The 27,840-nt window shown below is 46.4% G+C and overlaps 3 protein-coding genes across 6 annotated transcripts in view; all 3 read right to left on the reverse strand.

Annotated features, from left to right (window-relative positions):
* The window catches only part of LOC113882206 (N-acetyllactosaminide beta-1,6-N-acetylglucosaminyl-transferase-like), a 119,489-nt gene that overhangs the window by 36,679 nt on the left and 54,970 nt on the right, over positions 1-27,840 (reverse strand). The window contains exon 1 of one of the 3 annotated variants that reach the window (XM_027525414.1): positions 463-2,761. The exons of the other annotated variants lie outside the window; for them this stretch is intronic. Within the exon in view, the coding sequence (XP_027381215.1) occupies positions 463-1,381 (919 nt within the window). The 5' untranslated portion in view covers positions 1,382-2,761. Of the gene's footprint in view, positions 1-462; positions 2,762-27,840 lie in introns of those variants that run through there. 3 annotated transcript variants of the gene reach the window in all.
* Positions 1,232-27,840, reverse strand: part of LOC113882208 (N-acetyllactosaminide beta-1,6-N-acetylglucosaminyl-transferase-like) — a 57,909-nt gene continuing 31,300 nt past the window's right edge. The window contains exon 2 of the mRNA XM_027525419.1: positions 1,232-1,310. Within this exon, the coding sequence (XP_027381220.1) occupies positions 1,300-1,310 (11 nt within the window). The 3' untranslated portion in view covers positions 1,232-1,299. The remainder of the gene's footprint in view (positions 1,311-27,840) is intronic.
* Positions 1,285-25,971, reverse strand: LOC113882207 (N-acetyllactosaminide beta-1,6-N-acetylglucosaminyl-transferase-like). Of its 2 annotated transcripts, XM_027525418.1 has the most exons (2): positions 24,100-25,341; positions 1,285-1,310 (listed from the first exon to the last, which is right to left on the reverse strand). In XM_027525418.1, exons 1-2 carry the CDS (start codon positions 25,016-25,018, stop codon positions 1,300-1,302), a joined length of 930 nt encoding a protein of 309 aa, XP_027381219.1. In that variant the 5' UTR covers positions 25,019-25,341; the 3' UTR covers positions 1,285-1,299. The 2 variants fall into 2 exon arrangements, with proteins under 2 accessions (XP_027381219.1, XP_027381218.1); XM_027525417.1 differs by lacking the exon at positions 1,285-1,310 and having other exon boundaries at positions 23,498-25,971.

Raw genomic sequence — 27,840 nt, forward strand, 5'->3', positions numbered from 1 at the left:
AGGCTCCTCTGTCCATGGGAGTCTCCAGATAAGAATATTCGAGTGGGTTGCCATTCCTTCCCTTTAGGGGATCTTCCCGAGGCAGTGATCAAACCCGAGTCTCCTGCACGGTGGGCACATTTCTTCACCATTTTAGCCACCAGGGAGGCCCATAAGACACTAGCTGCTGCTGCTGCTAAGTTGCTTCAGTCGTGTCCGACTCTTAGCGACCCCATGGACTGCAGCCCACCAGGCTCCTCCCTCCATGAGATTTTCCAGGCAAGAGTACTGGAATGGGGTGCCATTGCCTTCTCCGAATAAGACAGTAGAGCTGCCACTAAAAAGCAAGCTGACTAATCGCTTTCCAGGCATTTATTTATTTTTCCCAAATAATTTCAAAGAAGAGCTGAATGTTAGCAAACTCAATCTATGGATAAGTGAAAAAAAAAAAAAAAACAAACAGGAATGGAAGTTCATACCCACCTGGGATCCTATTAAGAGTCACCCAGAAATGTTCATCGGGAGAATAGGTATCTTTGGACCACTGGAGCAGATCAATGGCCCTTCGGTCTTGGAAGACAAACTTCACAAACTCTCTGGTGAGGGCCACGTAGGCAGTGCCAAAGTAGATGGTCAACCGGTGGGGAGGTGAGGTTTTCAAAATACCGGTATTTTTCATAAAAGAGCCACCTCTGCCCAAGTGCTCCCGGTAGACATATCGAGTCCGCTTTACTGCATGGTCAGGAGGCAGCACCCCGGGGGTGATGTTTTTCCCTTTAAATCCTTTGAGATGCTGAACGATCTCCCTGTTGGTTTTCAGGGGGAAATCTTGCCCACAGGTGTTGATGGAGTATTTCCATGGAACTTCAGAAGCTAAAAGGTCTTCCAGGCAGTTCAGGTCAGCCTGGAGCCTGGAAATTCCTGCGTAGACCACAGGCTCCATCTTTGAAGCAAGAAAAGCATTCTTGAAGCAACTCAGCAGCTGCCATACAGACTTCTTAAAGTGAACTGTGGCTTTCTCATCCACGTGAACGCAGTAGACGTTCTGGGGCATGTAGACGGCCCTGAAGAGTCTTTCAAAAGTATTAAAGTCCTTATGGATGACCATGACATATGCCAGAGGGAACTCGGCTTCTTCTTTCGACAAAGGCCTTGTGATATAATGATTCTGGATCAGGTAGTCCTTGCACGGGACACTTCCCATGGGGGACATCAATGTCTTTTCCCACAAAAAGATTGACTTCTCATCTAAGGCATTCTTACAGGCATGTATCTCCAAGTCCCTTTCAACGGAACTATTCCTGTGACTTCTCGGTTGGCTTAACTGACCACTGTAAAAGATCATAAAAATAACCACACTGACTCCCATGAAAGTAAAAAACCAATACTTCCAGAAGTTCATTATTTTCACTTCCCTGGGGAAGAAATCTCTCTCGAAAGACTGAGAAACAATCGGTTCCTGAAACAAGAGTGAAGAGGTGGAACTGACTTCTTTTGCCAATCTTGGAATTTCAATAGCTTCTCAAGCGGGCTGGCTTCCTTCTGCCGGGTCCTTTAATCCTCATTTACTCTCTGCTTCTGGGTGCTGTCCATCCTCTCCTGGCAATGGCCAGAGATGCTTCTTAAAGCGCCCTGGGCTTCTGGCCTCCGTGGTGCCACCTGGCTGCTGGCAGAAGGCGCCTGGCTCAGGGCAGCTCCGGGAAGCCCTTCTCATTTGCATACACGACGCCAGTGGATCTTAGGAAACTGCATTCAGTCTGGAGTGCCAGCTCCCTTCACCTGGGCTGTTTCCTGGGCTTCACTCCACCCTCCTCCATGCACTCTATGTGGCCTGACCTCCCTTCTCACACTTTCCCCTTCCTTTTCAAGTGGTTCTCCTTTTTCTGGCTCGCCCCGCCAAGCTGCTAAACTGCTGCCTGTGGACTTCTCCTCCTCGGGTTTATTTCTCTTTCTTGGTCTCTGCCACTTTATTTCATTTCAGTGTTATCTCTACCTCTGGGCATATAAGACAGACATAGATAAGAAAAAAACCCCTTGCAACATGCCTAAGTAGAAGATTACTGGAGGAAAAAAAGAATCTGATGGTGTTCCCTGAATTAAATCAGTTTCTGATGATGTTACGTAGCATATGTATGCCCATGGGTAGAGGAAAAAATGAATTACACTTTCAAGGGCAGAGGATGAGGTCAGAAGGAAGCGAGGAGTGACTTGATATTCAAGAGTCGGTGTGGAGGCATAAATGAAACGCACTTTAGTTCCGCCTGCCTGGGAGAAAGGTGATAGCTTGTTCCCAGAGAGCAAAGGCTGGTTCCCATTTCACACAGAGCTTTAGATAACTGGAGCTGTTGACACAGTATTATCTAGCACGTGTGGTAGCCACTAGGTCTCTTTAACAGCCTGACTTCCTCAGGCTGCAGGTCACTTTAGAGAGCTCGGAAGAGTCGCCTCTCCACCCAGCCCCTCTCCTACTTCCTTACTCTGAAGAGAGAACAAAGGCTTCGGGACTGAGGCAAATTTCTGGAAGTCTCCTTCAGTGCAGTTCAGGGAAGCCAGGGACAGCAGCTCAGCAGGTCTGGTCACATGACAGATGCCTCCTCATAGCTCACCTGAGCCAGGTGCCTCCAGCACTCAGCAGACGTGGAGTGCGTTCAAGGCAGGTGGTAAGGATGCTCCTGGGGGAAAGTTACTGAGCCAACTAAGAGATTAACTCTGGCAGCCACGGGAGCTGAAAGCGGCCCTGCTCCCACCTCCCTTCTGCAGTCACTCAACAATCTTGGCTGTCTCGGCATGACATGGGAGCTGAGCAGCTGCTTCTGTTAGGAAGACACGTCTGCAATCCCGTGCTCTACCCGTCCCCCTCCACTCCCACCCCACCCCTCAGCTGCCTATGGTTTGCTGGACTGATGAATGGCAACGGTGGCCTGGATGTGACTGAGAATGAAAAATGTCACCTGCCGTCTCAGTCAACAAAGGATGTTTCCGCCATCAAATGACAGCCGCCGCCCACCCCCCTTTCCCCACACACGGGGGTGAGTCCTGAGGGGACTCAGGATGGAAACACAGGATGCCTGCCATCAAGCCACCATCAGTCGCTGCAGTCAGGAGGCTGGGGATGACAAAGTACCGGATACTGGTCATGGAGAGCTGACGGGCATATCAAAGGGTGATTTCACTGAGCCCGGACTCTTGCATCTTTCTAGAAACAGAAAAGTGCTAAATTCATTAACCTGAGATGTCTGGTTTTCTTTCATTAACAGTCATCTTTTGAGGTGCCTACTTCCTGGTCTTTGTGATAAAAAAAACTTCTATGTATCCTGGCTCCTCCTTTATCTCTTCAGAGCAATGCCAGGCTTGAAGTCCTCAGAATGTCTACCCAATAAAAGAAGTCTCAGGACTTCCCGCTGGTCCAGAGGTTAAGAATCCGCTTTGCAGTGCAAGGGACTTGCTCAGCTTCTATCCCTGGTCGGGGAGCTAAGATCCCTCCTGGTTGAAGCAACTGAGCCCACTAGCCTCAACTACTGAAACCCCCCTGCTCTGGAACCTGAGTGCTGCAACTGAGAACCAACATAGCCAAATAAATAAATACGTAAATAAATTAGTGTTCTTTAAAAAAAAAAAAACAAACACATAATTCTCAACTTTTAGGTTGTGCCATTTTTTTTCAGTCAACTTGATGCATATTGACTTGGAGAGAGACCCAAAAAGCTGGCAGGAATCTTAAAGATCACCCAACACAATTCTATATTTTACAGACCAGGAGATTAAGGCTAACAAAAATATTTTTCCCAAAGTTATGCAGCTGGATAGAATCCAAAGTCTTAATTCTGCAGCTCCCTGGCCTAAAAGGCAAAGCCAGTCTAATCATTGTCAAATCCCAGCTGTTCAGTGACCGGCTGTATGAGCAGGGTGGAGTTACACTTAACCTCTCTAAGCATCAGGTTCTTTGTTTTCCACATGGAAATAACAGTACTTCCTATTTCACAGGGTTCTTAAGAACAGTGAGTGAGATAGCTCTCATCTAGGGTTTATGTATCTGTTTGTTTATGTTCAATAAGCATTAGCAAGTCTTGTTGCTTTTGTTTGCTTTTTGAAAAATAGTCAACATTTCTGACCCTGTTAAGGAACTGATATTTGGACTTCTGTTCTCAGTAATGGAAATGAAAAACATTTACCTTCGTAGAGCTTTCAAATGGTTTGACTTATTGCCACTCCAAAAAGTGAAGGTTACATGTTTTTCACTATTTTCTTTCCCCACTGAAATCTCCCTTTACCCTGAGACTGGGGACAGTAGAACTGTAGGTGTAAGAAGGAAAGTACTGAATGGTCTGCTTTCACGTCTTGATATTCCTTCATTCTTACTTCTTGTTAGAGACACACCCTTTTCTTCAAAGAATAATGGCAGGACTAAGGGTAGGCTGAGCTATTTCAAACCTAAAAGATGATGCTGTGAAAGTGCTGCACTCAATATGCCAGCAAATTTGGAAAACTCAGCAGTGGCCACAGGACTGGAAAAGGTCAGTTTTCATTCCAATCCCAAAGAAAGGCAATGCCAAAGAATGCTCAAACTACCGCACAATTGCACTCATCTCACACGCTAGTAAACTAATGCTCAAAATTCTCCAAGCCAGGCTTCAGCAATACGTGAACTGTGAACTTCCAGATGTTCAAGCTGGTTTTAGAAAAGGCAGAGGAACCAGAGATCAAATTGCCAACATCCGCTGGATCACTGAAAAAGCAAGAGAGTTCCAGAAAAACATCTATTTCTGCTTTATTGACTATGCCAAAGCCTTTGACTGTATGGATCACAATAAACTGTGGAAAATTCTGAAAGAGATGGGAATACCAGACCACCTGACCTGCCTCTTGAGAAACCTATATGCAGGTCAAGAAGCAACAGTTAGAGCTGGACATGGAATAAACAGACTGGTTCAAAATAGGAAAAGGGGTACGTCAAGGCTGTATATTGTCACCCTGTTTATTTAACTTATATGCAGAGTACATCATGAGAAATGCTGGGCTGGAAGAAGCACAAGCTGGAATCAAGATTGCTGGGAGAAATATCAATAACCTCAGATATGCAGATGATACCACCCTTATGGCAGAAAGTGAAGAGGAACTCAAAAGCCTCTTGATGAAAGTGAAAGAGGAGAGTGAAAAAGTTGGCTTAAAGCTCAACATTCAGAAAACGAAGATCATGGCATCTGGTCCCATCACTTCATGGGAAATAGATGGGGAAACAGTGGAAACAGTGTCAGACTTTATTTTTCGGGGCTCCAAAATCACTGCAGATGGTGACTGCAGCCATGAAATTAAAAGACGCTTACTCCTTAGAAGGAAAGTTATGCCCAACCTAGATAGCACATTAAAAAGCAGAGACATCACTTTGCCAACAAAGGTCTGTCTAGTCAAGGCTATGGTTTTTCCAGTGGTCATGTATGGATGTGAGAGTTGGACTATGAAGAAAACTGAGCGCCAAAGAATTGATGCTTTTGAACTGTGGTGTTGAAGAAGACTCTTGAGAGTCCCTTAGACTGCAAGGAGATCCAACCAGTCCATTCTGAAGGAGATCAGCCCTGGGATTTCTTTGGAAGGAATGATGCTAAAGCTGAAGCTCCAATACTTTGGCCACATCATGCGAAGAGTTGACTCATTGGAAAAGACTCTGATGCTGGGAGGGATTGGGGGCAGGAGGAGAAGGGGACGACCGAGGATGAGATGGCTGGATGGCATCACTGACTGGATGGACGGGAGTCTGAGTGGACTCCGGGAGTTGGTGATGGACAGGGAGGCCTGGTGTGCTGCAGTTCATGGGGTCGCAAAGAGTCGGACACGACTGAGCGACTGAACTGAACTGAACTGACACTCTGCCTATGGTGTATTTATCTCTAAATAAGTCCACTTTTTACCTATCACTTCATCTTTGAATTCTTTCTGGGTGAGGCAAGAAATTCACCGGGAACAACTGTAGGTTCAGTTGGTTTTCCCCCTCTCTTTGCCTTGATCCTCCATCCTACAACATGGAGCTCTGGTCCATGCCAAGCCAAAACAAACTCAACAAATCTTTAATCATGATTTATCAAAGCAGTTTGCAGATGAGAAGGGGGTGCAATGTGACTAACAGTTCAAAATAATAGGATCCAAAACCCCGTTCTACAGTCTGTCCTTCTTTACAAGGAGTTAGAGGAAAAGCCGGAGAAGGAAATGGCAACCCACTTCAGTAATCTTGCCTGGAGAATCCTGTGGACAGAGGAGCCTGGTGGGCTGCTGTCCATAGGGTCGCACAGAGTTGGACACAACTGAAGCAACTTAGCAGCAGGAGCAGCAGAGGAACAGCCAGAGATTAGAGTGCGGTGCCTTTTGTAATGGTTGGCCCAGCAGGAGGTTTGTTTGCCTGGTATCTGAGGCAACTGAACAGGCATTTTCTTCCAGCAAGTAATTGGACAGGCTAAGCTAATAACGTGCAACCAGGACAGGATATCTGTTCTCTTCCCTCTGGTTGGCTTAACATATTGAAAACTGTTGTCAGGTGGACATTCTGTATCACTCCCTGCCTCTCTCTGCCCGCAGGATATGTTTATGGTCACAATCAAGGAGACAGCAAGCACAAGGAGATAGCCACTGATGACACAGTGAGATCTGCTCAAACATCAAAACAAAAAAGGCTAGGCAGGGCTCTGTTGCAAGAAGGGGAGCCCTTCAGGGCCCGAGAGTGGGCTCTTGTCTAACACTTGGAGATGTATTGTCTGAGGAGACACATGTGCTGAACAAAGGAAGAGACTTTGTTGGGAAGGGGTGCCTGGGTGGAGAGCACCAGGGGAAGGGGGCACAGGACAACTGCTCTGCCACGTGGCTCACAGTCTTGGGTTTTATGGTGATGGCATTAGTTTCTGGGTTGTTTTTGGCCAATCATTCTGACTCAGGGTCCTTCCCGGTGGCGCACACATTGCTCAGCCAAGATGGACGCCAGCGAGAAGGATTCTGGGAGGTGTTAGGACACATGACGTCTCCTTTTGATCCTTCCTGAACTCTTCGGGAGGGCAGTGGCATGTTAGTTCCGTGCTCCTTACCAAGACCTCCTGTTGTAAAATAACTCATGCAAATAATTGCGATGGTGCCTGGCCAGGGTGGGCGGTTTCAGTCGGTGTGCTTCCCCCGACAGCTTCAGTTCTCGTTAACCTCATTTGAGCTGTGTGTCCACCCCAGCTGGGCTCTCAGAGGTAAAACATGAATGCCTTCTTGCTCGGGCAGGATCACAGCCTGGGCCTGATCTGTTCTCAAGTCCTTACAGCTCTCCTGCTCTTTTTCAGCACAAGTACTGGCTACTGCGTCAAGGCAATGTTTTTTTTTGTTGTTGTTGTTGGGCGCTCTCACGTCCACCAAGGTCACACCATCCTGCTTCCCACCCAAGGCTTGAGCTGTGTCATTCTGACAACCTCAAACACTCCAACCACATCGAAACCCAGAAAGTAAACCTGAACAGGTCTCCTGGCAACCAAAATAAAGATCAAACATCAAGGCTGGATTCATACACCTGAATGTGTACAGACAGGTAAGTGAAAAAAGTTAAAAAAAAAAAAAAGTAGGTAAAGCTGGTGAAGGGCAAGAAAAACAGGGCTAGTGAATTCCTGAGCGGCAGCTAACGCTTGGCCGTGGTGTCGGGGAGGCTGAAAGAAGGTGGGGACAGTGGTAGAATCGTTAGTTCTTGCCCCACCTACAGCTTTCGAACTGTTCTGGAGAAGACCCTTGAGAGTCCCCTGGACAGCAAGGAGATCAATCCTAAAGGAAATCAGTCCTGAATATTCACTGGAAGGACTGATGCTGAAGCTGAAGCTCTAGTACTTTGGCCATCTGATGTGATGAGCCAACTTATTGGAAAAGATACTGATGCTGGGAAAGATTGAGGGCAAGAGGAGAAGGGGGCAGCAGAGGATGATTGGATGGCATAGTCATTGACTCAACGGATGTGAATTTGAGCAAACTCCAGGAGATACTGAAGGACAGGGAAGGCTAGCGTGCTGCATTCCGTGGTGTTGCAAAGGGTTGGAAACGACTTTGAGACTGAATAAGAGCCACCTTCACAGCCAGCAGTGAGTAACATGTAGGGTCATGGGGCCAATGCTGCCAGCTCTGCAAATGTTTTAAGAGGAGGGAGAAATCTGAATTTTATATTTAAAAAAATCCAAACTCTTTAAATGTTATCAAGTAATTAACAAATTTTTAAGACCCAAGTGAAAGGACACACAAGCACCTGAAGACTGCATCAGCCCCCACAATGCCATCTTTCACCTTTGGCTGAAGCATCAGAGCTCATGTATTTGAATCTCTCTTGAGGCTTAGTTTATTCTCTCTTAGTTTAGACACAGTCCTAACACACTTTCTTAGAACTAAACAGGTAAGAAGTCACAAATTAGAAGAGGGATGTAGAACAGTTAGACTGGGCATCCTTTGGTCAGCAATAGGCGAGAGACTCAGCGTGAAGTAGGTTCAAGAAAAACTCCAAAAGTTTCCATAAAAAACTACAAATAGAGGTACCATATGACCCAGTAACCCCACTCCTGAGCATATATCCAGAAAAAATGAAGACAAATACGAAAAAGATACACACACCCCAATGTTCATGGCAGCACTACTTACAATAGTGAAGGAACAGAAGCAACCTGAATAGCCATCAACAGATGACTGGTTTAGGAATACAATGGAATATTACTCAGCCATGAAAAAGGGCAAAATACGACCATTTGCAGCACCATGAGTAGACTTGGAGAATATCATACTAAGTGAAGTAAGGAAGGCAAACATATCATTTACCTGTGGATCTAAAAATTAATACAGTGAATCTATATACAAAACAGAAACGGACTCATGGACATAGCAAACAAACTTACGGTTACCAAAGGGGAAAGGAGAGAGATAAGTAAGGATTAATAGGTACACACTGCTATATATAAAACAGATAAACAGCAAGGATGTACTGTGTAGCACAGGGAACTATATTCAATGCCTTGTAATAACCTATAATGGAAAACAACCTGAAAAATAAAATTATGAATACATATATGACACATATATAACTGAGTCACATTGGTGTACACTTGATATTAACGCAATATTGCAAAACTGAATTTCAATTTAAAAAGAAAGAAAAACTCCACAAACATTTCAAGATCATTCGATTAAAGAATGACTGGCATTTGTACAGTATTTAAAATGATCAAATAAGGGAATTCCCTAGTGGTTCAGTGGTTAAGACTCTGGCTTGCAATGCAGGGGATGTGGGTTTGATTCCTGGTTGGGGAACTAAGATCCCACATGCTGCAGGGCAGCTAAGCCCGAGTACCACAGCTACCACGGCTACTGAGCCTGCATGAAGCACCGAGAGAATCTGTGTGCCATAAAGATCTGCTTGATGCAACCAAGATCTCTGGGGCCACAACGAAGACCCAGTGCAGCCAAATAAATAAATAAATGTTTAAAAATAAATAAAATTATCAAATCAGTTAATGAAAAGGCTTGAAAAGTGTGCAGGCCAACGAACGTAGCAGTTTGGGGTTGAAAACAAGCAGAGGACTAACATTTAGTGAAATAGAAATACATCAATATATTCGTGTACATATATTTTGCATAGTCTATTTAAAAAGGCATTTCTGAAATATGCTTATTCAAATTAGGGTGTTTTTTTTTTTTTTTAGTTTAACCATTTTGCACACAAAAGGGCAGGTTCTAAATTACCCAGGAAACTCACAAATCTGCCAAAACTTGTCTGTCACAGGCTTCTATAGCAGAAGTCAGTACTTTTTCTGTGAAGGGCCAGATAGTAAGCATTTTAGGCTTGTGAGTTGTTTGGCTTCTGAGGCAACCAGTCAACCCTAGACTGTGTTCTGAAAGCAGCCACAACAGCATGTGTCTGTGTCCTGCCAAAACTTTATCCATGGACACTGATACCTCCATCTCATATTATTTTCAAGTCATAAAATAGGTTTTTAAAATTTATTTTACAATCCTTTAAAAATACAAAATCATTCTTAGCTTGTAGTCAGTATAAAAATAGGTCAGATTTAGCCCACAGGTTGTATGTTCTTGGCTCATTTCTTTTCCAGATCATAATCAAGTTCCTCCAGGCCTGTATTTTGTAATATCAGAGTCTTCATAATTACTTTCCAGATGAAGAAATGCGAAATGAGGAAAAAGGATACTGTTGGTCATTCTTGTACCTGCCTGAATGCCCAACACGCCCCATCAGGGTTAAAAGTACACTGGGCCTACGTGCCTGTCTCCTTTCTTCTATAAAACGGAGATACTAGGAACACTGACCTCACAGCGTTCCAAAGAGATCTTAACAGCTTAGTACACAAAAAGAGCTTAGAGTGATACCTTGCACAGAAGGTGTACTCAACAAATCTTCTAGCATCTCTCTCTGTTGCCAAACGTGGTTCACACAGAGCCTGAAGTGTCCATCCACCTTCCGATACCTCTCATGAGGCAGAGCTGCAGGGCTTGACGAGCGATTCTTCATCTTTGCTTAGTCGCTCAGTCATGTCCAACTCTTTACCACTCCATGAACTATAGCCTGCCAGGCTCCTCGGCCCATGGGGATTCTCCAGGCAAGAATAGTGGAGTGGGTTGCCATTTCCTCTTCCAGCATTTCTTCCCCACCAGGCATCGAACCCATGTCTCCAGCATTGGCAGGCGGATCCTTTACCACTAGCACCACCTGGGAAGCCCTAAAAGACCCCAAAGGACAGGGGGGCGCCATAAAGGCTGTGGTTATCATAGGCAGAGCCAGCCTCTGCAGCCCTCTCCTGTATCCCACACTGAGGGAACTGCTCTTTATTCCCAATTGCAGACCCTCTTCCTCTCTTTTTTCTTAATTTATTTGGCTGCACTGGGTGTTAGTCATGGCATGAAGGATCTAGTTCCCTGACCAGGGATTGAACCCAGGCCCCTTGCGTTGGAAGCTCACAGTCTTAGCCCTTGGGCCACCAGGGAAGTCCCCCAGTTGCAGCCTCTTGAAGTATAGTTGCAGCCTCTACTTAGAGACCGAGCGGGCTGGTGCACCCTGTAAAATGTTGTGACACAGCATGCTGATGAAGACCCAGGCTTTGGAGCAGGGTTTAAATCTGGTTCAGCTGTTTGCAATATGACCCTCAGAGAGTTTCTTGGGATCACTGTACCTTTGATGCCGAATATTCAAAAAGGAATCATAGGAAGTCTATGAAAGTCAATCCGGCTTGGAAGGCTCCTGTATTTTTCTATACTATTCCACATAACATCACTCCAGCTTACCCTTATTCTTCTAAGATCACATTACTTTTTTTTCTACTTCTCTGGCAGCCTCTTTGGGGCAGCCAATTTCTTTCTCTCTTGTGGTTAGTTGCCTAGATTTAATTCCAGTTTTCCAAGCCAAAACAAAAGCAAAAACCAAACTCACACGTATTTGATCTTTGGCTCAATTCCACTAAATCTCAAGGGACAGAATTGGTGACTATTTGTCTTTCTATGCAACTTTTCTCTGTTTCTAAGTGTCTGCTCTGAGAAAAAAAATTCATGAGAAGACTTTGCCTCTGTTCAAATCTGGACATACTTCTGGTACCCTTCTCATCCACCAAACTCCTCCACTCCCATATTTTTGAATGTTGAAGTTGCAAGGAGATATTTCTACTAAGAGATAATATCTTATCATTCAGCTGCTACCAACAATCTGTATCTTGAAGACACTCTCTTTCTTCTAAACATTTTCGAATAAATGAAAACAAAACCGTCTTAAAATAGGGGTAGCCAGTGGCTTCCTCCAACTTCTAGCTTTAATAGCCCTATTAAATTCTTGCCTCGCTTTCAGTTCATTGAACCCACTATCGAACTAGCCTCTTTCCCACAGAACCTGTCGCTTACTTGAGTTTAGACTGCTGGTCGGGCCAGAGTGGCTTGGCTGAATCCCCACAAGCAGATGTTTCTTTTACTTTCCTAGAAATGAAAGCTGGATAAAATTTGCCTTCAGGATATGTCCTGTGTCTGAATTCAATAGAAGAAAATCCTCACCCTTGGTTCTCCCACTGGTTAAAGTGGTTTTCTTTTTTTAAATATAATTTTATGCATTTATTTATTTTTGGCTGTGCCGGGTCTTCACTGCTGCTTGGGCTTTCTCTAGCTGCGGCACGCGGGGTCTAGTCTCCAATTGCAGTGTGCAGGCTTCTCATTGCGATGGCTTCTCTGGCTGCAGAGCACCGGCTCCAGGGTGTGCAGGCTTCAGTAGCTGTGGCTCCCGGGCTCTAGAGCAAAGGCTCAGTAGCCGTGGCACACAAGGCTTAGTTGATCCGCAGCGTGTGGGATCTTCCCTGATCAGGGATCAAACCCGTGTCTCCTGCACTGGCAGGTGGATTCTTTACTACTGAGACACCAGGGAAGCCCTAAAACGGTTTTCCATTCAAATTTTCTATTTAGCAATCCATCCTTTTAAAGGATATCCTTGAACTCGATTTTTTCTCCTCAAAAACAGGGAAAATTGTTATAAGTAGGGTAGGCTCAGCCCTGGTCTCCTTTGGTTAGGGATCTCAGGGCTGATGGTGTAGTTTGGGTTACTACCCTTCAGTGTGTCTTAAATGTATTGTAACCTATGTAATGGAGTAGTTTTGGTTACCTTTCTTCCCCCCGCCCCCACCGAGTAAATGATCAGTGGAACATAAATATCTAGGGCACTAATTCTCAGTCCCAAGATGCCTTGGGCATTGGAAAGACGAGAGGGAATGTTTAAGGGCAGTACTTAGGATAACCAACTGTCCAGTTTGCCCAGGACTAAGGAATTTCCCAGCACAAGGGATTTTTTTTTTTTTTTTTTTTTTTTTTTAGTGCTAAAAGTGAGAAAGTCCTGGGCAAACAAAAATGTCTTTGCTATCCTAGATATCATCAGTCCTAAGCCCTCACTGCTGAATGATATATCAAACAGAGAATGTTCAACAGCTGATCAGTATGGAGGGAGATCAAACTAGTCCATCCTAAAGATCAGTCCTGAATATTCCTTGGAAGGACTGACGCTGAAGCTGAAGCTCCAATACTTTGGCCACCTGATGCAAAGAGCCAACTTATTGGAAAAGACCCTGATGGTGGGAAAGACTGAAGGCAGGAGAAGGGGATGACAGAGGATGAGACAGTTGGATGGCATCACCGACTCGATGGACATGAGTTTGAGCAAGCTCCGGGAGGTGGTGATGGGCAGGGAAGCCAGGTGTGCTGCAGTCCCTGGGGTCGCAGAGTCGGACACAACTGAGCGACTGAACTGAACTGATGGAGGGAGAGGAAATGTTGAAATCATTGGTCTGGGTGAGAGGCGCAAGCAGACCATCAAAAGTTTGCAAACTACAGGGCAGAAAAACTATGTGACCTCCCACACGTATCCTCAGGCCACTGTGGCTCGAGCACAGAGTGATGCAGAGTAAGAGCGAACCAGTAAGAATACACTTAGGACTTCCCTGGAGGTACAGTGGCTAAGAATCGGCCTGCCAATGCAGGGTCCCAGAAGATTCCATATGCCTAGGAGCGACTAAGCCCGTGTGCCACAACCATCTGAGCCCGTCCCCAGGTGGCGCTAGTGGTGAAGAATCTGCCTGACAATGTAAGGGACACAGGAGACTCAGGTTCAGTTCCTGGGTTGGGAAGATCCCCTGGAGGAGGAATACTACTCCAGTATTCTTGCTTGGGAAATCCCATGGACAGAGGAGTCTGGCAGGCTACAGTCCATAGGGTCACAAAAACTCAGACACAACTGAAGTGACTTAGCACAACATTTGGAAAAAACCTTCTACTCATGGCTTTGTCTAAAGCAGGTCAAAAAGAATGTCACATACTGTTCAGGTGAGACCATGAAAGACAGGCATTGAGAAATCACATTAAGAACTGGTTAGTTAGGCCAAGAAAATTTAATTTTCTTTTTGTCTATGAGGAGCTGTCAGTGTTAATATAAACTGCAGCATGTAATTTTTGAATTGGGATCATCACAATGCATTGTATTTTTATGATCTACATGAAAAGAATCTGTAATGGAAGTAATCCCTACCTCCAAAAAATGCAAGGCCTTGGGTCTGCATTAAATGGTATGATCCATGTTCATCTCAAAAAAAAAAAAAAAAGGCTCAGAATGTTTGCTTTCTTTACCTTAAGTTCAATCAGCATTCTTTCATATCATTCTTGATCTAAACAGATTAAAGTCAAACAATCAATAATGATGTAGTGATGAAAATAAATGTAATGCATATGAAAGAAAAGGAGAAATGGTTGGTTAGAAAAATAATATAACTGCTGGTGTGTAGGTTTGGTTTTTTTTTTTTTTTTAATATTTATTTATGTATTTGGCTACATCCAGTCTTAGATGGCATGTAGGATCTAGTTCCCTGACCAGGGATTGAACCCAGGTCCCCTGAATTGGGAGTGCAGAGTCTTAGCCACTGGACCACCAGGGAAATCCCTGGTTTTTGTTTTTGTTTTTGTTTTTGTTTTCTGGTTTTTGTTTTTAACCACTCCATGCCACACATGAAATTCCCTATAACTGCTGCTTTGCATATTGCTTTCTAAGACTGCAGATTTGTTCACTCTAAGATCCAGGGGGGAAAAAAATCCCTAAAAATCTTAGCAGGGTCATTTTCTTTGTACAGGGCTGTTGCCCAAAGCAACAGCCCTTTACAAACCCAGATCTGGTCTTTAAAGTAGGGTTTTCTGCTATTAGTCTGCTCTTTGTATTTCTTTGGTGCAGACTTAGGTGGCCACTGGTTAAGTTCACAGATAGCGGACCGTGGATTGGAGCACAGTCTGGCTTGAACTGGTGCCCCCAGGAAGAACTTGGCGTTGAGCAGCCTTCCCAAGACGAACCGGCTGCTTTGGAAAAACAGAGAGAGGGAGAACAGGCCTGTTGCTGTTGACCAGGGGAAGAAGGACTTCAGGAAAATTCCCAGAAAACCTGAATGTGCTAGAAGATGTGGTCTGAAGCTGACCCAGTAAGATCTGGCAAAGGGATCTAGACTCTGTGTGTGTGTTGTGTGTGTGTGTGTGGTGACAGAGAGGGTGGCTGATTTGAAGCTGAGTTGGCAGCAGTGTTGATGAGCATATAAAACGTTATTTCCATTTGATTCAATTCAGTAAATATTTATTCTTATTCCACTGGATGCTCCCTATGTTGAGCTGCCAAAAATATAAAAGACCCCAAAGAGATAGTAGTTGTCAGGGCAATATGATACCCATGTTCACAGTTATAGGGCAAAGAAGATGATAGAATGACATAAAGGAGTTACAACAGAGGTTTACAAAATTGAGACCAAAAATCAATGAACATTTCCCATGTGACAAGGCCTTGAATGTAGACATATTCAGGCCATGATGTAAACAGGAGAAATCAAAGAGGATGACTCAAGGAAAGAGGAAGAAAAGTAGCAAAGGCAGAAACACAGAGCATGGTTTTTCTGGAGTGTCCCTTTCAGGGAAGGCCGTCTTGGGAATTAATTAATCAGTGACATTGATGTGGCGTTCCACAGGGCTTTGCAAACGTCCAACATCCAACGTCCTATGTTGAGAGGATTGGATTGAATAATTCAGGAAGCTGTTGTTGAATGTCACTGAGGCTTCTGGAATTGAGAAGTTATTCTTCGAAGAAAAATATGTCAGGAGTGTTAGAATGACTTGAAGAGGGAGACTTGTGCGCCAGAGACACCACATTGATGGGTCTAAAGATTATCTCGAGAGGTGGGCACCACAGGCTGGAGTCAGAGCAGTAATGATGGGCCCACAATGGTGATGCTTACTGGGCACACGCAGAGCACATGGAATGTGCTGATTAGGGCTGGGGGCTGGAAGAGACGTCAGCGGACTTGGAGGATGGCGGTGCCTGGGATTCTCAGGAAGGGGGCTGTGAGAAGTAGGCAACAAAATGGGGAGGTGTGAGCAAGGGCCAGTGGGCACCTCGGGAACAGATACCCAAAGGCCTGGGAGGAACGCAGACAGGGCCTGGGGAACACAGTGGAGACTTGTGATTCATCAGGACAGAATGGGGTTGAGCTTGGAGGCCGAGGAGGTCACCAAGGAAGATGGAACAGCAAGAGCCAAAAAGCAAACCTGGTAAAGACTCTCGAGGGATGTTTACTGAGACCTAAACTCTCCCCAGTTCTACATTTCACTGAGACTACATTTCAACTGAGAGTTGAGTGGCTCTCAATCAACTATTATCCAAGTCTCAGTTCAGTAGTCAGTGACCAAGAATATGAAAAGAATGGAATCCACTTAAATACGTTTCCAAAGAGGGATTATAAAAGCAATGCCTTCTAACACACATGGCAACTTTTTCCTAAGGTGGAAGCCATCGCTCAAAGTTCTGTGTGACAAAGTATTGTCCAAAGACTGCTGGCTTCAGACAATCATTTCTTCGTGGCACTTGTATCTCTCTGTCTGCCTTTTAGGAGTAAGAACAACTTTTCGAAAAGAGCGATTATATATGATGCACTGAGGATTGGAGCCAGAACCCTAAATTAGAAGTAGGATGATTTGAATTTGGGCCCTGACCTTGCCAATTCCTAGCCAATAAATAAACTCAACAAACATTTAGAGAAGGCACTCATACCACAGATAGGCTGGGCTTCAAAGTCGACAGGTACGGGGAAGACAGCGTGCAGTCAGAATTCCTCTGGAGGAAGGCCCTGGGAAGAAGCCACAGTCTCTCCATAATTCCAGCATGGCACATTCTCCGTTGAATCTGGGTCCAGAGAGTGACTTCTTACGAGCACCAGATGGACAGCTTGGCTTTAGCTGAGGAGCCGAGTCATGAGATCACACTGTCTCTTTAAGGTTGGTGAGCCCCGAAAACCAAGACCCCCTCGCGAGAATAAGCAGAATCCACCTGTGGACCCTAGACTCATTGTGTGGAATGGTGGGCAGGGGAGGGATGACCATTTAAACTTACATACACTGTGTGTGTGCACATGTGTGTGTGTGAGAGAGACAGAGAGAGAGAATCTAGTTGAGTTTGCGAAGTTAAGTGGCTCTGAGGAGCCGGGACTCCATTGCTCGTTTGCCAGTCATTGTACAGGGAATAAGGAAAAAAGAAATTGGCAGATGCCGGTTCTTCCCTCGCAGGTCAGTCTCCCAGGGCCTCTCGGAACACAGACGCAGCACCGCAAAACTCACAGTACATGGGATACAGGGGGATGGAGTCCATCGGAGCGAGCATCAGGAAAGGCTCTCTAGAGAATGTGACTCTAAGCTGAGTCTTTGAAGAAAAGCACAGGCCAATCAGAGGAGGGAGAGGGAGGCAGAGCCTTCTAGCGCCTCCTGGTGGAGGGGACCGGCAAGAGTCAAGGCAGGGAAGCTGAGCCCTTCGAAGGTCAAGGGGGCCACCCGGCAATGAGCCCCCTTCCAGCAGAAGGGCTGCGGTGTCATGCTTCGGTAACGGGGATCCATGCCTAGCATCTAAGGAGAGAGACATGGTCACAGGACCGATGTGCTTTTATCAAGGTCATTCCATCTCTGGAGGATGGATTAAAGCAGGCTGAGAACGGCATCAGGGGAAGTTGTTAGGAAAGGAAGTTAGACTATCGTCGGAGAGAGATAAGCAGAGAGGGGGTGATGGCACTGGACTTGGAAAGGGGGCCGACAGCCAGACCCCACTCATGGACCGTTCACTTGGTCCCTGGCAGGACCCAAGCCCCTGCCTCCGCTGCCAATAACCCTATGAATGGGCGCTGCCAGGTCAAGTTTCCCCCGTGACCTTCACGCTAGGGCCTCGCCCACGTCAAGCTGGGTCCAGCTCTCACCCTCGGTCCTTCGGGCCCAGCCACACTGGCTGCTTTTCTGGCTCCTGGACATGTGGAACCCGTGCTCACCTCGGGGTCTCTGCAAGCCCTCACCCCCCTACCGGGAACCCCCTACTCGTTCCCACGGCCCTCCTCACTTTGGGGCTGCAGTTCACGTCTGCTTTCTCCAAGAGGTTGGTCCCTTCCTGGGTCGGCCTGCTCATTTCCTTCATCGCGCTTGGAGTCTCTGATTATCTTATCAGTCTACTTTTTATTGTCTGTCTCCTACTTCTAGAATATTCCATGAAAGGAGGGGCCTTATCTGTTACTCACTATTATATACTTGAAAGTAAAGGCGATAGTCGCTCAGTCGTGTCCGACTCTTGTGACCCCATGGCCTACAGCCCACCAGGCTCCTCTGTCCGTGGGATTCTCCAGGCAAGAACACTGGAGTGGGTAGGAAGAAGGGTAGGAGTCCCTTCTCCTGGGAATCTTCCTGACCCAGGGATAGAACCCAGGTTTTCTGCATTGCAGAGAGATTCTTTACCATCTGAGCCACCAGGGAAGCCTAGAATATACTTACTCACTATTACATTCAGACTCAGCACAGTGTCCAAGTGCTCAGTACGGTGGGGAGAGGGATAAATTATGAGTTTGCAACTAACATAGACACACTCCCCTCCAGTCTTCGCTCAGTCTTGTTCGACTCTTTGCTACCTCATGGGTGTAGCCCGCCAGGCTCCTCTCTCCATGGGATTCTCCGGGCAAGAATACTGGAGTGGGTTGTTGCCATTCCCTTTTCCAGGGGATCTTCCCAACCCAGGGATTGAATCTGGGTCTCCTGCATTGCAGGCAAATTCTTTCCCATCTGAGCCACCAAGGAAGCCCACAGACACGCTGCTGCTGCTGCTGCTAAGTCGCTTCCGTCGTGTCCGGCTCTGTGCGACCCCAGGGACGGCAGCCCACCAGGCTCCTCCATCCCTGGGATTCTCCAGGCAAGAACACTGGAGTGGGTTGCCATTTCCTTCTCCAATGCATAAAATAGATAACCAGGACTCCTCTGCTGGTCCAGTGGCTAAGATTCCGTGCACCCATGCAGGGGGCCAGGGTTTGATCTCTGGTCAGGAAACTAGATTCTGAATGCCACAACTAAAGATCCCATGCGCCGCAACTACGGCCTGGGGCAACCAAATAAACAAATAAACATCTGAAAAGATAGAGAATCCATAAGGATCTGCTGTATAGCACAGTAAACTCTACTCGATATTTTGTAATAACTTTTAAGGGAAAGTAATCTGAAAGGGATATATATATATATATATGTATGTATGTATAAGTGACAGAGAAGACAATGGCACCCCACTCCATTGTTCTTGCCTGGAGAATCCCAGGGACGGGGGAGCCTGGTGGGCTGCCGTCTCTGGGGTCGCACAGAGTTGGACACGACTGAAGTGACTTAGCAATGTATAAGTGAATCACTTTGCTATATACCTGAAACTAATACAACATTGTAAACCAACTATATTTCAATAAAATAAATTTACTGAATGAATATCTATATTACAGGTGAAGAATATGATAATAATAACAGTAACAACAATAAAAAAAATGAACAGTCAAAATATGTGCTGGGCACTGGCCAAACTCATTGAAGCCTCACAGATCTGACATAAATATCATTATTTCCTCCATTTTACAGATGGGGGAACTGAGGCGTCCACATTTAGGTAACTTGTCCAGTTACCTGCCTTGTAAATGGCAGAGCAGTTGGTCTGGCTCCCGGGTCCAGCCTCAACATCTATGCTACACGGCTACTCTGATGACTCCCCGAGCTGCTGCTGGGACTGTCAGGAATAAAAACCTTTCTTTTCTCCCAGGGGGGCCAGCTGTGAGAAACAAACACTTGGGGCTACTTTAGAGTCTCTCTGACACCATGTGGGGATGGAAAAACTGAAAAACATCAACTCAGAGACAGAGTGACCATCTCAGACCAAACTGGGACTTTCCTGGCTTTAGCATAGAAAGTCCCATGCCCAAGATGCTCCCTCAGACTTGGGCACACAGGGACAACTGGTCACCTTACAGAGAGGTCTCTGGTGTATGAGTCCTAAATACACTGTCCAAGCCTTGGTCTAGCTTTACTTGGAGGCCCTCCTTGGACACCTCAGTTCTATTGACGTGATCCGGTAAGTCCTGCTGTGTTTGTTTAAGCAACTTTGAGTTACATTTCTGTCACATGCACTTCAAAGAGTCAAAACACACACCCAAAGAAAGTCCACATATAAATAAAACTCAAAGTCAAAAAAGCAAAATAAATCAAAGTAAGAAACACGCCATTTTTAGGACTGAAAAATGAGGAAATGTGGTCATTTCTGAGGTTGAGGTAATCTATTTGACAAAGGGGCTCAAAAAAAAAAAAAAAGTATACAAAATGGAAAGAGGAAAAGGCAAATGAAAACATTCTAATGGAAGAAAAGCCTCATGGCATGAGAAAGGTCAGAGGAATGATGAGCAAAAATCCAAAAGAACAGGGAGGGGGTGGAAAAGGAGCTGAAGCCAAAGCATGGAGCAGTTCTGCCTTTTCTTTTTCTCTTAAACTATTCTAAGCCTGTTTTGTTTTGTTTTGTTTTGTTTTGGCTGCGACACGCAGGTTCCTTAGCTGTGGTGCACAGGATCTTCATTTCCAGACCAGGGATCGAACCCATGGCCCCTGCACCGTAAGGCTGGGTCTTAGCCACTGGACCGCTGCTGCTGCTGCTGCTGCTAAGTTGCTTCAGTCGTGTCCGACTCTGTGCGACCCCATAGATGGCAGCCCACCAGGCTCCCCCGTCCCTGGGCGCTAGGGAAGTCTAGTTTTAGGTTTTTGTTAGATCCACTGTAAGGTGGGGCAAGACAACTGAGCTTCTTGTGGAAGGGACTGTGACCAGCAGTGGCTTCTGCAGATACTCAACAACCACATAAGACTTAAAACGTCTCAAAGGTCTCTGGCACTCCGCCCTGGGGCAGACAAACCAAAGATAATGCTAAGGAATACCCAGAATAACCAGAAAAAGCTTTTCTTCAGGTGACGGCAGTGATAACAAAGACTGGAGAAGTTGGGAAACATCAGCATGAACCAGAATTCATACCGGGGGCACAGGTTAGAGCCTCAGGCTCACCCTAAACCCCTCGCTCTACAGCATGAGTCAGAGAAATGCGTGCTCCTGAAGGGTTTCCTTTGAGAATGTGGCCAGAAGGTAGAAATCTAGATAATCCATCTGTACACAGCCCCACAGGATGGAATGAGAGCCACTCTTGCTGGCCTCCCCCAAAGAAGGATGTGAGACCAGGCTCCCCTGGGACTCTCTCTGGCCTGGCCAGCACCATTTCCCATTCTAACACAGTTGGAGAAAACCTAAGTGTTGGAAACCAAGAAGGAATTCATTGTCTCAATAGAAAGACAACATGAAAAAAAAAAAAAGCAGTGTGAGGATATGCAACTCAGTCCTACCTCAATGAATATACTTTCACAGAGTCACTCATCTTAAACTGTTCTCCTTTAGTCTTCTGATACCATTCAGGAACAGGATCCTAGTGATGTTCATGGTCTTAGTCCTTTTTAGGTGTTTCAGGGAGCACAATATGCCTATGCAGGGTCTTTCTAACACAAACACTTTAGGATATTTAGCGGGACTTCCCTGGTGGTCCGGTGGCTAAGACTGTTCTTCACTTTCAATGCAGGGCGCCCAGGTTCGATCCCTGGTCAGGGAACTAGAGCCAACCTGCCACAAGTAAGAGTTCGAAAGCCACAACTAAAGATCCCAAGGGTCGCCACTAAGACCTGGCACAGCCAAGGAGGTAAATAAATAGCTACCTAAAAAAAGATCTTTTAGGGTGTTTAGGACAGACAGAAGGGAACTTTGAGGGAGGCAAGGAAAAGCACCATCTGAACTTGGAGAAGGATGTTTATGCTGTTTATCAAAGGACTTTTCCCTTTGAAACTGACATGGAGAAGGGAAGAGCTGATATGGTCAAAGGGTGCCTGATAATTAAGAACCAGGCTCCCGCACTCTATCCTAAATCACAGAGAACGCTCAAGTGGAAAACCACTGGAGCGACTGGAGCACTGGCATCGCCTTTGAAGAAGGGGGCGTCCAGCACTTGGGCCAGAGCACGTGACGGCTTACTTTCTTTGGCACCTGTGATTCGGGAAGGGCCCACCTATGGGCAGGATATCCTCCTGCCGGCTCCCTGAACCAGGATACCACCCGGAATGGAAGAGAGGAAGGCAGCAAGCCCCTGGGAAGTGGCACATTATTCTGAAAGGCATCCCTTGAAGAATCAGATCACTGAGGGTCCTCATAGTGAAGCTCTCACCTCCAGTTTCCTGCAGGGGTGATGACGTGCACTTGCCAAGGCTAAGGGGCAGCAAGACTGAGGGAGTCTAGACTCACCAGTATCTCGGCCTTTCTACAAGTTCTCAACAGCTCCCTGCTATGTGTTTATGTGGTTCTGAGTATTGTGCCCTCTGCAAAAAAAAAAAAGGCATATATAGGAACAAAAAAAAAGGTCTTGCCTATTGGGTCTTTTATTTTGTAGCTGGGGAGATAGGAGGTTCCAAGATATGACTTTTGTGGAAAATCCCTTGGACAGAAGAGCCTGGCAGGCTACAGTCCACGGAGTCACAAGAGTTAGACACGGCTTAGTGGCTAAACCACCACCACTACCATCCAGTCACCAAGAGAGGGCAGAAGGCAGGGAGCTACCCCACGAATCTACAGCAAAAATGGTCTTGTATCCCGAGCCTGTCGAGGTATATCATTCTCAGCCTCCTGCCTTCATTTCACCAGGGCTGGAAAGGAGAGGGGGACTAAGGGGAAAAAAAGGAGGCGGGAGAAGGGCGGTGAAAGATTATTTTTTCCTTGATTTTCTTAAGTTGATTTGACATTGGTAAGACTAACCATCCTTCTGCTAAGCAAACACAGACATTTAACACTAACCCAAACCCATGTTTTTCCTACAAGTTAGGCTTTTGTGAAGTTACAGCTGCCTTCATCTCAGCATGATATCTCCGGAACCACGTGGCTAGAATCAAACCATTATAAATCTCAAGGGGATAGTGAAAACACAAAGGGAATAAATATTTAAATATGAAAACCAGCCTCTCAGTACCTAATGTTCCCCACTCAAGATGGAAACAACATGTAAAAGGTGACAAGGCGGAGGCCCTGGAAGAGGGAGGCCCTGGAAGTGGGAGGTCCGGACACGGAGTGTGCACTGATGGGAGCGAGCCCTGTTCCCCAGCCAGTCACCCTGGGACTCAGAGACCAAACACGGCGTTTTCCAGAGAATGCTGGCATGTTTATCGCCCAGCAGGCCCTGCCCTGCAGCCTAAGAGCATCTACCAGCGTTTCCAACTTGGCAGCCCCCCAAAAACCAGAACAATGATTGCTTTTCTCTAGCTATAATAATGCTGTCAAGTTCATCAGAGATCCATTTTGTATTTTTCAGTGAGTGCAAAGCATGCTGTTTCCTTCAGAAGAAATCCTATCATGTTTTATTTAGTTTTAAAAATCAATGGTCTGGTCCATTAGCACAGGTAGAACTGCTCTGATGAGAAAGGAAAAAGCTTCTCCTGGAATCTCATTATTTATCTGAAGTTAGAAATAAATATATTTTTAAAATGATGTGGTACATGCATGAGTCCAAATATTTCTCTGCCCACTGGGTCTTAGGGAGACAGCTGTGGCACCGCAGTAAAGCCTCATGCTTTGCCATTCATTCATTCATTTTTTTATTGAGCATTTACCGTGTGTTCTTTGCATAGAGGATACAGCAGGTAACAAAATAGAAAATGACCTGCTTCATGGAGCTAATGCGAAGAAGGCCAAAAACAAACGCATTCAAAAAAGTAGATTTAATAATTCCAGAAGATGATAAAAATCTCTGAAGGAAAAGAGAGGGATGATCAGTTCAGCTTCTCAGAGTTGATGACATCTGGCTGATAAGGGGGAATCTACGAATGGGCAGGGGAGTGGCCAAGCCAATGGCCCTGGGGTTACAGCAAGTCTGACAAATCTGGGGAGAAGAAAATCACCAGCGGGGATGGGGTGCAATTCATCCTGACTTCGGTAAAGATTTAATAAGATGCTAAATGCAAGAGAACAAGACCAACTGCAGATCAATACCACCAATGTTTGGCTTGGTTAGACTACTGAATTGTCACCTAAAGAACATCAATTCTTTCAGGGTTTAGAAAGAATTCAGGTGAAAACCACATACTTCAGCTTTTATCTCCTAATCAAAAAGGTGCAGGCTCTCAAAAAGCCCTTTCAAGTACAGAATGTCGCCTTCACGTGAAGTAGGGAATCCCACATACCTGGAATCCTATTGAGCGTCACCCAGAAATGTTCATCCGGACTGAAGGTGTCTTTGGACCACTGGAGCAAGTCAAGGGCCCGTGGGTCGTGGAGAACAAAGTTGGTAAACTCTCTGGACAGGGCCACATAGGCAGAGCCAAAGTAGATGGTGAGATTGTGGGGAGGAGGCGGCTTCAAGGCTGTGGTTCTTATCACATAGGAAAGCTCTTTGCCCAGGTGCTCCCGGTGGACATACTTAGTCCGCCCAACTGCGTGAGCTGGGGGCAGCACCCCGGGGGTGATGTTTTTCCCTTTAAATCCCTTCAGATACTGAACGATCTCCCTGTTGGTTTTCAGGGGGAAATCTTGCCCACAGGTGTTGAGGGCGTATTTCCAGGGAACCTCCGAGGCTGCAAGATCTTTCATGCAGTTCAGGTCAGCCTGGAGCCTGGAAATCCCACCATAGACCACGGGCTCCATCTTGGAAGCCAGAAAAGCATTTGGGAAGCAGCTCAGTAACTGCTCCACTGAGTCTTTAAATTCAACTGTCGCTTTCTCATCCACATGAACACAGTAGACATTCTGAGGCATGTAAATAGCCCTGAAGAGCCTCGCAAAGGTGTCGAAGTTGTGATGGATGACCATGATATATGCCAAACGAAACTCGGCTTCTTCCTTTGATAAGGGTGCCGTGATGTAGTGGCTTTGGGTCAGGTACGCCTCGCAGGAAGACTTCTCATACATCATGAGTTTGTTTCTCCAAAGTAACGGTGTTTTGTCTTTGATAAGGGATGTGCAAACCTGAGTCAGCACCCAAGTGTCTGAGTTATTTAGCCTCTGGAAGCCTTGCTCTCCCCCAAAGTTGAACACACAAAACACGATGAAAACGATGACACAAGAGACAGAAATGATGAAGAGGGAACGCATCGGTGAAGGCATGCCTCCAAGAGGAGTTGAGGGTTCAAAGACCGTCAAGATCGGTTAAGTCCTCTCCCAAACTTACTTTTTCCCTCTGGGTTCTTAGCTTGGTGCATACTCCGGGCATTCCTGCCCTGAAGGGAGGGCTGGTGAATTTCCCGGGTTTCCACGCGGGAGTCCAGCCGCTGGCTCTCTCCCCAGGGTGATAGTAGCGACGGATCCCGCCCCGGCCTCTGCCTCCCAAGCCGCCTTTGTCTACAACCCGCAGCAGGTTCTTTAAGCCCAGCCTCTTCCCTTTCCAGCGGCTTCCCGGCTCGCCGTAGCTGCCGGTTTCACTACAACTCCGGTCATTCTTTCCCCCCACCCCTCCCACGCCGCCTGAGGCTTTAGTTTCTCACGTCTCTTTTCTTCCATTTCACAAGGTTTTTCTCTCCCCGACCCCCTCCCCCTTGCGGCGGTCATTCGGAGAATGAGTAAGCGTCAAAAGTCGAAATGGGGGGATGCATTAAAAAAAAAAAAGTCGAAATGATGCGCTTCGCATGCCATTTCCTGCTAGTCACCCCACAGGCTGCGACACTCACCCCAGCTTGTTTCCCGTGACCGGGAGGGTCCCTCGACCCTCCCAGCACAATCCTGGGTGTACCCGGTAGCCTCCATTCTCAAATATGCCGCGTCAGGGTGGGGTGGATGGGAATGCAGCAACAAGGTCCCAAAGAAAGCCTCATCCAACCGGCTCGACGGTACCGCGGGGGCCCCCGCCCTTCTCTTTTCCAAATCGGGCGCTGAAAGGAGTTCCTGTCCTAGGGGATCTGAAAGTGTAGGGTTGGTTCCCTGTCCTGTGACTCAGATCAGGGTGCAGTCCCTGTCCTCCCCCTTTGCTGCTTATCCTAGGGCTGAGACAGGGCGGGACCCCCTGGGGTCCTCCCTGGTACAAAGCCTCTCCCTGACCCCTACTTCTTGTTTGTAGGAAATAGGCTTTCTTCAGCCTCCTTGACCTTACCTGCATTCCAAAGGGCAGATTCAAACAGTTGCTAATCAGGGGATAAGCAGATGACACCACCCTTATGGCAGAAAGTGCTGCTGCTGCTGATAAGTCGATTCAGTCGTGTCTGACTCGAAGAGGTACCAAAAAGCCTCTTGATGAAAGTGAAAGAGGAGAGTGAAAAAGTTGGCTTAAAGCTCAACATTCAGAAAACGAAGATCATGGCATCTGGTCCCATCACTTCATGGGAAATAGATGGGGAAACAGTGGAAACAGTGTCAGACTTTTATTTTTTGGGGCTCCAAAATCACCGCAGATGGTGACTGCAGCCATGAAATTAAAAGACGCTTACTCCTTGGAAGGAAAGTTATGACCAACCTAGATAGCATATTCAAAAGCAGAGACATTACTTTGCCAACAAAGGTCTGTCTAGTCAAGGCTATGGTTTTTCCAGTGGTCATGTATGGATGTGAGAGTTGGACTGTGAAGAAAGGTGAACGCCGATGAATTGATGCTTTTGAACTGTAGTGTTGGAGAAGACTCTTGAGAGTCCCTTGGACTGCAAGGAGATCCAACCAGTCCATCCTAAAGGAGATCAGCCCTGGGTGTTCAGTGGAAGTACTGATGCTAAAGCTGAAACTCCAGTACTTTGGCCACCTCATGCGAAGAGTTGACTCATTGGAGAAGACCCTGATGCTGGGAGGGATTGGGGGCAGGAGGAGAAGGGGACGACAGAGGATGAGATGGCTGGATGGCATCACTGACTTGATGGGCGTGAGTTTGAGTGAACTCCGGGAGTCGGTGATGGACAGGGAGGCCTGGCGTGCTGTGATTCATGGAGTCGCAAAGAGTCAGACTCGACTGAGTGACTGAATTGAACTGAATCAGGAGAGAGAGGGGAAGGGCGTGCAGACACAAGTGGAGAAGAGCCCAGAAACAGAAGTACAGCCTTGGGGCAAGGTCCTGGTTCCACTTCAGGGCATACAGTGAACAGTGTCTTTATTTTATCTTCAGAATCCAGGGCCCCTCCCAGGTAGAGGATGATAACTTCAGATTGAGCAAAGAGCCCTGCTACCTCAGTTCAGTTCAGTCGCTCTTTGTGATTCCATGGACTGCAGCACACCAGGCCTCCCTGTCCATCACCACTTCCCATGCCCATCGAGTCAGTGATGCCATCCAGCCATCTCATCCTCTGTCGTCCCCTTCTCCCACCTTCAATCTTTCCCAGCATCAGGGTCTTTTCCAGTGAGTCAGTTCTTCGCATCAGATGGCCAAAGGATTGGAGCTTCAGCTTCAGCATCAGTCTTTCCAATGAATATTCAGGACTGATTTCCTCTAAGATGGACTGGTGGGATCTCCTTGCAGTCCTAGGGACTCTCAAGAGTCTTCTCCAACACCACATATCAAAAGCATCAACTCTTTGGCGCTCAGCTTTCCAGTCAGTGAGAGCAAAGTCACATACCTTGCAGCCCTCATCCCAAAAATTTTCTTAAAAACTATCCCCCAAACCGTTGGGGAGTTCAGGGTTTTAGAGCATACACCACTCATCCTCTTTGCCTTGTACCTTTACAACGAAAAGTGAAAGTGAAAGACACTTGGTCGCGTCTGACACTTTGCGACCTCGTGGACTATAACACGCCAGGCTCCTCCATCCATAGAATTTTCCAGGCAAGAATACTGGACTGGGTGGCCATTTCTTTTTTCATGCAGATCAACATATGTTCTTTACGATGACTTCCCATGCACTACTGCCTGCCTTCCCATTTCCCCTTACCTTTGAAAGTAACTCTCTGAGCCTTCATTCTGTAGCAGTAACGCACCATGAAGACAGCCCCCACCTCACTCGATGAAGAAAAAAATG

This window comes from Bos indicus x Bos taurus, chromosome 23 (genome assembly GCF_003369695.1).
Source record: "Bos indicus x Bos taurus breed Angus x Brahman F1 hybrid chromosome 23, Bos_hybrid_MaternalHap_v2.0, whole genome shotgun sequence".
NCBI classification, from domain to species: Eukaryota; Metazoa; Chordata; class Mammalia; order Artiodactyla; family Bovidae; genus Bos; species Bos indicus x Bos taurus.